The 11,891-nt window shown below is 38.6% G+C and overlaps 2 protein-coding genes across 2 annotated transcripts; both read left to right on the top strand.

Annotated features, from left to right (window-relative positions):
* Positions 1 to 4,615, top strand: LOC117970563 (uncharacterized). Its single transcript, XM_034918342.2, has 5 exons — positions 1 to 263; positions 1,260 to 1,407; positions 1,865 to 2,003; positions 2,420 to 2,527; positions 3,094 to 4,615. The coding sequence occupies exons 2-5, from the start codon at positions 1,262 to 1,264 to the stop codon at positions 3,562 to 3,564; spliced, it is 864 nt and encodes a 287-aa protein (XP_034774233.1). The 5' UTR covers positions 1 to 263; positions 1,260 to 1,261; the 3' UTR covers positions 3,565 to 4,615.
* A 1,364-nt stretch (positions 4,616 to 5,979) lies between these two features.
* LOC117970562 (calcium/calmodulin-dependent protein kinase type 1-like) lies at positions 5,980 to 11,650 on the top strand. Its single transcript, XM_034918341.2, has 5 exons — positions 5,980 to 6,106; positions 7,862 to 8,028; positions 9,060 to 9,198; positions 10,046 to 10,153; positions 10,479 to 11,650. Exons 2-5 carry the CDS (start codon positions 7,880 to 7,882, stop codon positions 11,241 to 11,243), a joined length of 1,161 nt encoding a protein of 386 aa, XP_034774232.2. The 5' UTR covers positions 5,980 to 6,106; positions 7,862 to 7,879; the 3' UTR covers positions 11,244 to 11,650.
* Positions 11,651 to 11,891: the final 241 nt, after the last annotated feature.

Genomic DNA, 11,891 nt, shown 5'->3' with positions numbered 1-11,891 from the left:
CTTCCACTGCAAGTTCACAGCAAAAGAAAAGCTATAATCTGGGAGATAAACCTGCTGGACTGAAACACTATCTAATAAGGATGCAGGTGCTGCTCTGTGAGGTAACATTGGACCAATCAGAACATGCGCACTGACAAGGCACCTGGCCTGAGTGGGACTGGGAGCCCGCGCGTTATAAGAAGCAGCAACCCGGGATTCCCAGCAGAAGAGAAACCCGCAGAACAGCGTCATTCATTACGAGGGAGGCAGGCGAGAGAGAACCGGTAAGATTGCACCTCGTTCTTCTGTAATAGCTGCTCTCCGCACACAGGCTTGGTGAAAAAAAACACACCATGTATTATTATTATTATTATTATTTATTTCTTAGCAGACGCCCTTATCCAGGGCGCCTTACAATTGTTACAAGATATCACATTATACATTATTTCACATTATACAGATATCACATTATTTTACATACAATTACCCATTTATACAGTTGGGTTTTTACTGGAGCAATCTAGGTAAAGTACCTTGCTCAAGGGTACAACAGCAGTGTCCCCCACTGGGGATTGAACCCGCAACCCTCCGGTCAAGAGGCCAGAGCCCTAACCACTACTCCACACTGCTGCCCTATAAGGTTTGCAATTATAACCAGAAGATAGATAGATAGATTTTTAATGTTACTAGTTACTATGCAGTAGGCACACAACCTTGATAAAAAAAAATACATTATTTGGAAGAAACACAATTTTGACATTTGAAAATATACTAACTCTGAAAAAAAAAAACATGTTGAAATTTTCAGCAAAATGGAAAATATATTAACACCCTGAAATAAGTGAAACTAGTGCTGGGACAGACTTTCAAATATTAGGGAAAAATATCCAGTGGCAAAAACGACTGTTACAGCAGGGTATGCCAAGCCATACATTGCTTATAGAGAGCAGAGTCTATGTTTTTTAATAGGCTTTACCATCCCTAGCTGGGCTTAAAGTGCTCGTTTTTGCTTTCCATATGCTTTGCTATTCTTTTACAACGCCAAACTTTCCTCCATGGCAGCTATCCAAGATTCTAAGCATTAGAAAACTTCCTGCTGTGAACAGTACATATTTCTACAGACAGATAACCTGTTCCGTGGAAACACTTCAGAATGGGTTTCAATTCCAATGCCCCCATTTTTCTTTGTTAAACAGCTTTTTATTTGGAAAGGGTGATAACATGATGCGGGCATCTGAATCAGATAACGAATGTATCATTTTATTTTGTTTTCTTTCCAGAAATGGATCCTTCTTTAAGAACCATTGGCCAGGGATACTTTGGGAAAGTATACAGAACAAAATACAAGGGCAAAATAGCAGCATTGAAAAAAATCCCAGAATCCACATTAAGACAAAGTCATTTACAAAGAGAACTTGAAATATACCAGTGAGTATGCACAATTAACCCTGACTCATGCTATAGGAGTGCCATTGTGTTTCGCAATCCTCTCACCCATCTACAGTGTTCTCGAAGACCCTCTATACCATGAGAGTACAGGGCAACAGTGTGGAGTAGTGGATAGGGACTCTGGACTCTTGACCGGAGGGTCGTGGGTTCAATCCCAAGTGGGGGACACTGCTGCTGTACCCTTGAGCAAGGTACTTTACCTAGATTGCTCCAGTAAAAACCCAACTGTATGAATGGGTAATTGTATGTAAATAAATAAATAAATAATGTGATATCTGTATAATGTGATGTCTTGTAAGTTGCTAACAATTGTAAGTTGCCCTGGATAAGGGCGTCTGCTAAAGAAATTAATAATGAGAGACCATGTTAGTTGTATTTTTCAGGCTCCGCTGTTTTGTATGCAAACAGAAATAACAGCCAACACATTCTTTTACAGGAAGCTGAATCACGTTAATATTGTAAAGCTGCTTGGAGCTCCTTGGAAAGAGCATGACGTTTGGCTTTTCCCGTTGGAGTTCATTGAGGGAGAAGAGCTGGAGACGGTCATCTTCAATCCACGGGGATCCAAAATCCAGGTACTCTGGGGGGCCAAAATTGGGTGGGGCACTAGGGGTTTACAATTCATGTACTGTATGGTATGAGGTTAGTCCTTTGGACATTTAATTGGCAGTTGTAAGTGCTAGTTACTTGTTAGCGAGTACAAAGCTGATTGAGAAACCAGAGTATAAATGCTTCAATAATAAAGTTAAACCATTTAAGGTGCAGCAGAATGGATTCATTGATAGAATCAAACAAGAAGGATTTCAAATTGCTTTCAAAATGCTAGCTAGTAGTTTGTAATGAGCTGTAGTTTGGTAATGCATTACCTCATAGACAAAGTGACCAGTAATGTCAATGGCAATGTTGACCTGTTTATTTTATTTATTTATTTATTTATTTATTTATTTATTCATTCATTTATTTGTTTTTTTTGTTTTTGTTTTCCCCACAGTTGACCAATCTGGTCAAGGCCACCATTATCACTGGAATGTGTAGAGCCTTAAATTGCCTTCATGAGGAAAACATTGTGCACCAGGACCTGAAACCAGACAACATCATGGTAGGACCAAGGCCGTGACTAGCCATGAGGACACCAAGGCCATAACTAGCCATGAGGATACCAAGGCCATAACTAGCCATGAGGACACCAAGGCCATAACTAGCCATGAGGACACCAAGGTCATGTCCTTGGTTTTTTTTTGCATCATCAATGTTGATGCTCATGTAAAAATTCTGGTCAAGTACAAAAGACTTTCTCTGCTGGTTTGCCGCGTAACATAGATTTGGAGGTGGTATAGTAAATACCAAGCAGTCATATAAATACTGCCAGCTAGAGCCTGAAACCTCAGTTTGACCTCGGTAGAATGCCAGCTCTAGTTACAATGCTGGTTAGGACAAAAATGTAGATGTTCTTTTTGATAGAAGTAGATGACACAGATTATTGAGCATGCTCCTATTTTGATTAAGCTATACCAATATCGGACAGTGTGCTACTGTATTAGAACCACCCATTGTGCAACATTTGATTCCAAATATGAATTTTTCTGCTGGGATTTCATAAGGGTATGGCATTTAAGTTGTCTGATCCATAAGGCTTATGATGTTTATTTGATTTCTGCATTTCAGATTGAGAACTACACATTTCGCCCCGTTCTGATTGACTTTGGATTGGCCAAATTGGTAACTACTGGAGGCTTCTCTACCGCAACAAACAATGGAAATAGAGCTTATGCAGCTCCAGAAATCCAACATGGTGGCGTTCGAAATAAACCCTCTGATGTCTGGGCCATGGGGAAGATCATAACTGATCTGCTTCTGCAAAAAAGGGTTGACCCGCTTAAATGCGGCTGCAGACACGTTGAAGAAATTCTGAAGGGAATGCCGTATGCTAGATCAGTGAGCCGAATGGTCTATACCAATCCACAACTGCGAGTTGAAATTAAGAAGATATTGGCGGAAATAGAAATGGCTGGGGAGGCCTTCAAGAGTTTGGGAGGCATGTCTCGTAGGGGAGGTTTTGGGATCAATGCGGGTCAGGTTGAAAAGGTTCCAGTCGAAAGAGTGGCCAAACTTAAGGAATTTAGTCCACGGCCATGATTTCTGTTTGAAAAGAGGGGTTTTAAAGAAATTCACAAATCACTTTATTTGCATTATCAGCACCCTTTTTTTTAAGCAAGTCTTATAAAACTAGAAATATGATCTATTATATTTTGAGTTCTCTGTTTTTCAAGTTTTGTAACTTCATTTTCCTTCTTTTAGTGCTAATGATGAGGAAATGGCATTGTGAATTTCAGCCCTTCGGCTTTTGTTTCTTATAAAGATTTTACTCCTTTTTATTTTTTTGACAGTATCACAGTTTTTCCTCTTTACTTTTTCTTTTTTTTCTTTGTGTAATTGCTACTAAAAAACTGAGGCACAATGTCACTGGCTCACAGGTCTGCACCACATCGTGTGGAATTGTGTCCTCTAGGGAGCTAGGTTGAGACCACCACGTTCATAGGGACTTTATACCATCAGTAAAGATTGTGGCTTACTGCCAGAATTTGCCTCTGATGAAGGAAGTGGCCATAAGCAGAGTCCATATGTTAAAGGCAGCCTGAAATATGTTTGAATTGCAAAGACTGGTTTCATTTCAGAAGTGTTGTACGGTAGCTCCTAATCTGTAATGCAATCTGTATCACTGTATAGGTTTTTTTAATTGCATCCTGATTGGTTGTATTATATTTTTCTGCATTTCTCTCTGCTGTCATTTTCTTCATCTACAGTACAGCACACAGCCGTGTGCACATGTATTAGAACACCCCGTCGCTTCTGTAGTTTTGATTTGTTGTGCAGATGATATCAAACCGCTGCAAATGAAAACCTTGGAAAAGTGTAAAAGCTCTGTAGGCAAGGAGGGACACTACAATCCTCACCTCAATATCTCCAGCATACCATTCAGCCCAAAGCCTGTCACAAGGAGAAATCAGCAAACGCTTTCCTGGTTTAAAAAAATGTTGTCTAATTTGATCAACTTCCTTGTAAAATACCTTTTCAAAAGGTATGCATAACAAAACGCTTCTCTGAAACTATACACAATCTATTGTTGCTTTGGGGCATCGTATTGTATTACATTTTAAATATTTATGGGAATAAAGCATTTATGGGACTCGGAGTTTGGTTGTGGTTCTGTCTGCCCAAAGAATATGTTTACATTTGGGGGAAAAGATTGAGTATAAAGCATTGTGGCTAGGTAAAAGATTTTCTTTATGTATGCTTCTATATAGGTTCTATTCTGATACAATGCAAGCAACAGGAGAGACAAAAATATATAAAATGTCTAGTTTTATTATTGAACAAAAGTTAGCAGAATTAAATTATACAGCGGCAGTGTGGAGTAGTGGTTAGGGCTCTGGACTCTTGACCGGAGGGTTGTGGGTTCAATCCCAGGTGGGGGACACTGCTGCTGTACCCTTGAGCAAGGTACTTTACCTAGATTGCTCCAGTAAAAACCCAACTGTATAAATGGGGAATTGTATGTAAAAATAATGTGATATCTTGTAACAATTGTAAGTCGCCCTGGATAAGGGCGTCTGCCAAGAAATAAATAATAATAATAATAAAAATAACATGCATATATGTGGTAGTCTATAGACAGAACTCAAATAATAGGCAAGCTAAGTCACGTGACTTGCATCTCCCGATCAGCTCTCTGATTCAGTCCCTAGTCCTCTTGATGCAGTGAAAAAAGCATTAGGAACTTCTATTACCATCTACTTCTTCAAGTAGACTAGAATTGCTGACAGCAACAGTGCATCGAGTACGACTGTGGACACAAAGAAGCCACTGACACACACACACACACACAGAGAGAGAGAGAAACACGTCAGTAAAGTAAAGCATTTTGACAAGATGTGGAACCTTTCAGTATACAGATAAGTCTTGTTTAAGAACATCTATATTTCAGTGACGTATCGGTACCTTGAGATTCTGGGACTAGACCACGACATGGTACCCAGTAAAAGCACTTCTCTTTGACAGGTGAATGACAAAGCAACCACTACTAAAAGCATCGCTTTCTTTAAGTGCAGTAGCATATATAATGCTAATAAATATAAAAACTAAAAATACATGTGTATTGAAACGAATGGGAGTGCACAACACGTATGATTTGTTATTTTGTTGCCGTTTATTATAATATATAAACCTTTTCTCGATATCAAATAAAACAATGACGCAGTCCATATGACACCAGAACAACATTACGATAAAGCCAAGGCATTAGGCAATCATTTATCAATGAAATGTTAATTCAGCCTTAGTATACGTTATAACAAAGCACGCACAGACCACTCCAAACCCACGATAAACTAGCTGCGCCTCTAACTAACTACCCTGCTTCCACTGCAAGTTCACAGCACAGAAAAGCTTGAATCTGGGAGATAAACCTGCCAGACTGAAACACTATCTAATAGGGATGCAGGTGCTGCTCTGTGAGGTAACATTGGACCAATCAGAACATGCGCACTGACAAGGCACCTGGCCTGAGTGGGACTGGGAGCGCGCGCGTTATAAGAAGCAGCAACCCGGGATTCCCAGAAGAAGAGAAACCCGCAGAACAGCGTCATTCATTACGAGGGAGGCAGGCGAGAGAGAACCGGTAAGCTTGCACCTCGTTCTTCTGTAATAGCTGCTCTCCGCACACAGGCTTGGTGAAAAAAAAACACTATGTAGGACTATAAGGTTTGCAATTATAACCAGAATTTATATATATGTTGACACTTTGATGAAAGTTTAGTAAGATATATCTTACTTTATCTATGTGGGGGTCCAAAGATTATTAAAGATGAGTTCAATTCTGATTATTATTAGTCTATTATTAAAAGTCCATTATTATTCTGCAGTAAAGTAGCCATTTGCTATACAACAATGAGGTGGACTTCCTCTCTATTATTATTATTATTATTATTATTATTATTATTATTATTATTATTATTATTATTATTATTATTTCTTAGCAAACGCCCTTATCCAGGGCGACTTACAGTTGTTACAAAATATCACATTGCAAAATATCAATTGCAGATGAGCAGTTATGAAATAAAGTCTGTGGTAATTAAGAGCAAATTCAAATAAACGAGTATAAAAAATATATTTATTTAGCAGACGCCTTTATCCAAGGCGGTTTACAGAGACTCGGATGCAGAGTCACTTACAATTACGTCTCACCCGAAAGACGGAGCACAAGGAGGTTAAGTGACTTGTTCAGGGTCACACAATGAGTCAGTGGTTCAGGTGGGATTTGAACCGGGGACTTCCTGGTTATAAGCCCTTATCTTTAACCACTGGACCACACAGCATCCACGCTGTACTGCGAGAGCGAGTTCGACTAAGAGCAGCTAAACTTACAGTAAAAATATTTGCTTCTAAGAGTAAATTCCATTAAGAGTAGTTAGTAAGTACTTTATCCAGCAGGACTTTGATTTTTCTGTGGGGTCTGTTCTGTTTGACTGTAGTCTGAGGGGACTCAGGATCACATTTTGAGAGAAGGAAACAAACACTTCTTCTGTAGAAAACAATTTAAAAAATAAAAAAAGCTTGTTTTGATACTTTAAAAACAAGTTTTATTTCTAGAGAAGCCAACAAAAGCCCATGGTATTTAGCTACGTTGTAAATATAACCTGCTTTGTAAAAGATAAATAGATAAATAAAAAATGCTTCCTTCATTTATACATATTTCTAGTGACAGGTACACATAAATATGCAAAACTTTTGGCCTTAGCTGTAGATAAAAAAAAAAAAAGTCTGTTTAACAAGATAAACTGGGGTAATCAACGCAACGCATCTGTTTTCTATGGAACTTGAGACTGAAGCTTGTATCTGCCGCTAGAATCAACAGAGAAAGCATTTTTTATTAACACACTCACAATGACGATAGCAACCTGCAAACCTCTAAAGTAAAGGCAACTTTTTTTTTCTTTTGTTCCTTAAACCTCTGTGGACAAACTGCTCCTTCCTCCAGATTTTTTAATATGTTTTTGTTGCTTCTATGTGCGGATCCTATGCTTTTCAATGGGCCATTAAATCATTTCGGGTTACCATATGATTCCATGTACACTAGGAGAGTTTGGGACAGTTCAGGCTTTTCAACTCACATTGCAATGCATTCTGGTAAGTGTAGTCCTGTCTCGGGTATTTTCACAGCAGGACTACACTTACCAGAATGCACTGGGGTGTGAGTTGAAAAGCTTGAATTGTCCCAAACTGTCCCAGTGTACATGGAGTCATCATATGGTAGCCATGGTATGCTATTAGGCTGTTTTCTCATCTCAGAATCACAGGGCCTCTGAAATGACTTTTGGTTTGCCTATTTTACCTTCTCTCGAATTCATCTGTATCATTTATTTTCTTGTAGTGACCGTCCTTTCAAAAAATGGCCACTTATTCCAGAAGAACTATTGGCCAAGGATGCTTTGGAAAAGTGTACAAAACACAATACAAAGGTGAAATAACAGCAATGAAAAAAATTCCTGAATCGAATATAAAACAGAAGAACATTGATAGAGAAATCCAAATATACCAGTAAGTGCATGCATGTGTATAGTTATTATTATTATTATTTATTTCTTAGCAGACGCCCTTATCCAGGGCGACTTACAATCGTAAGCAAATACATTTCAAGTGTTAATATAGTAATTAAATAAAGTAAACATATATTTTTATTTATTTATTTACTTCTTAGCAGACACCCTTATCCAGGGCGACTTACAATTCTTACAAGATATCCCATTATTTTTACATACAATTACGTTATTTTTTTACACATTATTTTTACATACAATTACCCATTTATACAGTTGGGATTTTACTGGAGCAATCTAGGTAAAGCACCTTGCTGAAGAGTACAGCAGCAGTGTCCCGTCCCCCCACCTGGGACTGAACCCACGACCCTCTGGTCAAGAGTCCAGAGCCCTAACCCCTACTCCACACTGCTAGAATAAAGCTGGCCACGGTTTCTATTAGAAGATTACTTCTCTGAGATTACTATTAGATTACTGTAAGAAGATTACTATAAGGTTACTATTCTATTAGAAGCTCTGTCTTAATTTAAGATAAGTGTAGTGGGGGGTGGGGGGTGGGATCTGCATTATATTAATGTTTGTAACTATTGCTTTGTTTTTTTTTTCAAGTGTCTACAGCATTGCAGCGTCTTTAGTTCTTGAAACCTGTAATTGATATCTGATATCTCCAATAGGTAGGGATAAGATAGGGCTTGTTTCAATATGTATAATGCATTACAAAAATGAGAAACAACTGCAGTGCGGGGCTCGAGAGACCTTCAATTCAAGTTGCTTCGTTCTAGGTTTCCTTTCAAATGGCAAGTATGCATGGCTGTAAATGTAAAATTAGAGCTAACAGAATGATGAAGATCAGCACTTACAAAAAAGAGAAAAAGAAATGCCAATTGATATTTGAATGGAAATTATTGTTGGATAGCTAAGCAAAAGAAGTTGTATTATCTTGCTAAAGTATATTAAAATGGCAGGGTGTGGAATAACTTCTTGAGAACTATAGAACACGCTGACCTTGTCTCAATGTTCTTTCTTTTTAAGGAAGCTGAATCACCTGAATATTGTTAAGTTGCTTTTTGACCCTTGGAAAGAAGATGGTACTTGGAATTTCCCTTTGGAGTTTATTGACGGAGAAGATCTGGAGAAGGTCCTCTTCAAACAAAGGGAATCCAGAATCAAGGTACTCTACAGTGGGGTTAACCTGAATGGAAAACATTCATTCATTTCTACTCCTACTGAATCTAAATTGCTGAGCAGAGGCTCTGTACTTGTGTGTATTTTGTGGCTGGCAGCCATCTTGGCTTGGGTTTGGGGCAAACAGCCAGGAGTCAAGATGGCCGTCGTTTTCAGAGCCACATGTAAATAAAGTTTGGTGTAATTCATTAACTGCAATGTTAATTGGAAAAGTGTGGAATGTAGCCAGGATGTATACAAGTGACGAAGGAATGTTTGTTTGGTCCGTTTTATCTGGGTACTCTGCGTTGCTTAGAAGTTTTTTTTTTCTTCTCCTGGCGAACACTCCCAAGTAAAAGTTGAGAAATGTATTGCCCAGGTAACAGGGTGGAGGCTGGGCACAAACTGGCGACCCCACCAAAAGAGCCGGTCACCTCTACAGTCGTGGCTCTAGAGCTTTTAACCTCATCGCATCGACAGGATCCATAACGTCACAAATAGAGATTAGTAGGGGTCACAAATGGAGATTAGATAAAGGGGCATTCAGAACAGAAAATAGGAGGCACTTTTTTACACAGAGAATTGTGAGGGTCTGGAACCAACTCCCCAGTAATGTTGTTGAAGCTGACACCCTGGGATCCTTCAAGAAGCTGCTTGATGAGATTCTGGGATCAATAAGCTACTAACAACCAAACGAGCAAGACAGGCCAAATGGCCTCCTTGTTTGTAAACTTTCTTATGTTCTTATGTTCTTACAGAACACTGCTTGATGGATGACCCACGATATGTGTTAAAAAATGTCAAAAGAAAATTGTTGTTTTGCTCTGAAAGTTGTTGTTTTGTTCCCACCACAGTTGTCCAGGTCAGCCAAGGTTACCATCATCAACGGAATGTGCCAAGGCTTATCTTTCCTTCACGATAAGAATATTGTGCATCAGGACCTGAAACCAGACAATATCATGGTAAAAACATTGAGGGTTAATGTAGGACAAAGGGACAGCTGCAGTGGCATGAGTCTGCCAACTGTAGAACTGTACCTCAGAGTTGACATTTTCATATTTTCACAATGGTATTATGATGGTTGGAAGCACTGGTAGTCCACCATGGTTCCATATATGTACCAGTCTACTGGTGCTACCATATTGAGATCAGTAAGCAACATATAGTCCATTGCGTTGCTATTGCTGGCAGTGCCTTTGTCCGGTAATGGTTCCGTTAGGAGTTCTTTAGGTTGGCTGAGATGATCAGTGAGATATTTATAATGCTTCTTCTATTTCTACCTTTCAGATTGAGTATGGCACATTCCGCCCTGTTCTAGTTGACTTTGGAGTGGCCAAAATAACATCTTCCACAGGCTTCTCTACTGCAACAAATAACGGGAATAGAGCTTATGCAGCTCCAGAAGTCTGCCAAGGCTCCGATCGAAATAAAAGCACCGACATCTGGGCTATGGGGAAGATCATAGCTGAGCTGCTCCTAGGGAGCACAGTTGAGACGGAGAAATGCGGCTGCAGATATGTTGAAGAAATTCTGAAGGGAATGCCATATGCTAAATCAGTGAGTCAAATGGTCTATACCAATCCATGTCAGCGAGTTGAAATGAGACAGATATTGGGGGACATAGAAATGGCTGGGGAGGCTTTCAAGAGGGAGGGATATATTGATGATGCGCTTATTTCCAATCCAATGTTTCAAGGTAGAACAACAGAGGTGACAAAAAAGCTATATGATCCCGTGGAAAAGAGAAGTGTTTATAGAATACCTGATGTTGGGGGAGCAATGGTTCCTTTCAATCCGGCATCCAGCGATCGTGCTTACTTCAGTGGTATGAGTTTGGGCAGGGATCCTTTAATGGAGGTGATGGATAGCTTCAGAAGAGACATGAATCTAGGGAACTTCCCACAGACAGAAGTCATCAAACACGAGACTCAGAAATTATTTCACTATAGTTCCAGAGGGAACTTGGATGTGATCAGAGGTGGTCAGGTTGAAAAGGTTCAGGGACGAGTAATTGGTTTCAAATATTTTGAGAGGAACAACCCACAGCCATGATTTGTAGCTGGCAGGCTGGATTTAAAGCAGGACACAAAGTATATGTATATATATTGTGAGGTATCATCTTCCTTCTTAGTTATTTTAAGGTTACTACAGCCTAGAAACCAAGTCTTCTTTAGCATACAGCGCACTGGAGTCAATGGTAGGGTTAAGTTGGAAATTGTATGAGCTCTTGAAAAAATCCTGAATCAGAGACAAGTCAACGAGCAATTTGGGTTTTCCCGTTCTGGTGAGTTGCTTCACCGTTCTGTTAAATCATGTTGTGTGTGTCTTGAATATTGCTCCTGTACATGTATTCATAATTAATCTATAATCAAATTGATTTTATAACATTTGCTGCATGACATTTTCTGAATGCTACTAAATAAAAATGATACATTATACACAAATCCATGTGGTATTTTGTTATTTATTCATTCATATTTGTATAAATGATAAAGTACATTTCATAAAAATTAGGTTAGATTCTATAAGGTATTGACTCCAAATTGTCCATAGTACATTTTTTGATATATATATATATATATATATATATATATATATATATATATATATATATATATATACATATACATATATATATATATATATATATATATATATATATATATATATATATATATATATATATATATATATATATAT

This window comes from Acipenser ruthenus, chromosome 41 (genome assembly GCF_902713425.1).
Source record: "Acipenser ruthenus chromosome 41, fAciRut3.2 maternal haplotype, whole genome shotgun sequence".
Lineage (NCBI taxonomy): Eukaryota > Metazoa > Chordata > Actinopteri > Acipenseriformes > Acipenseridae > Acipenser > Acipenser ruthenus.
Note: the sequence above shows the minus strand (reverse complement) of the source record. Positions and strands in the feature narration are given on the sequence as shown.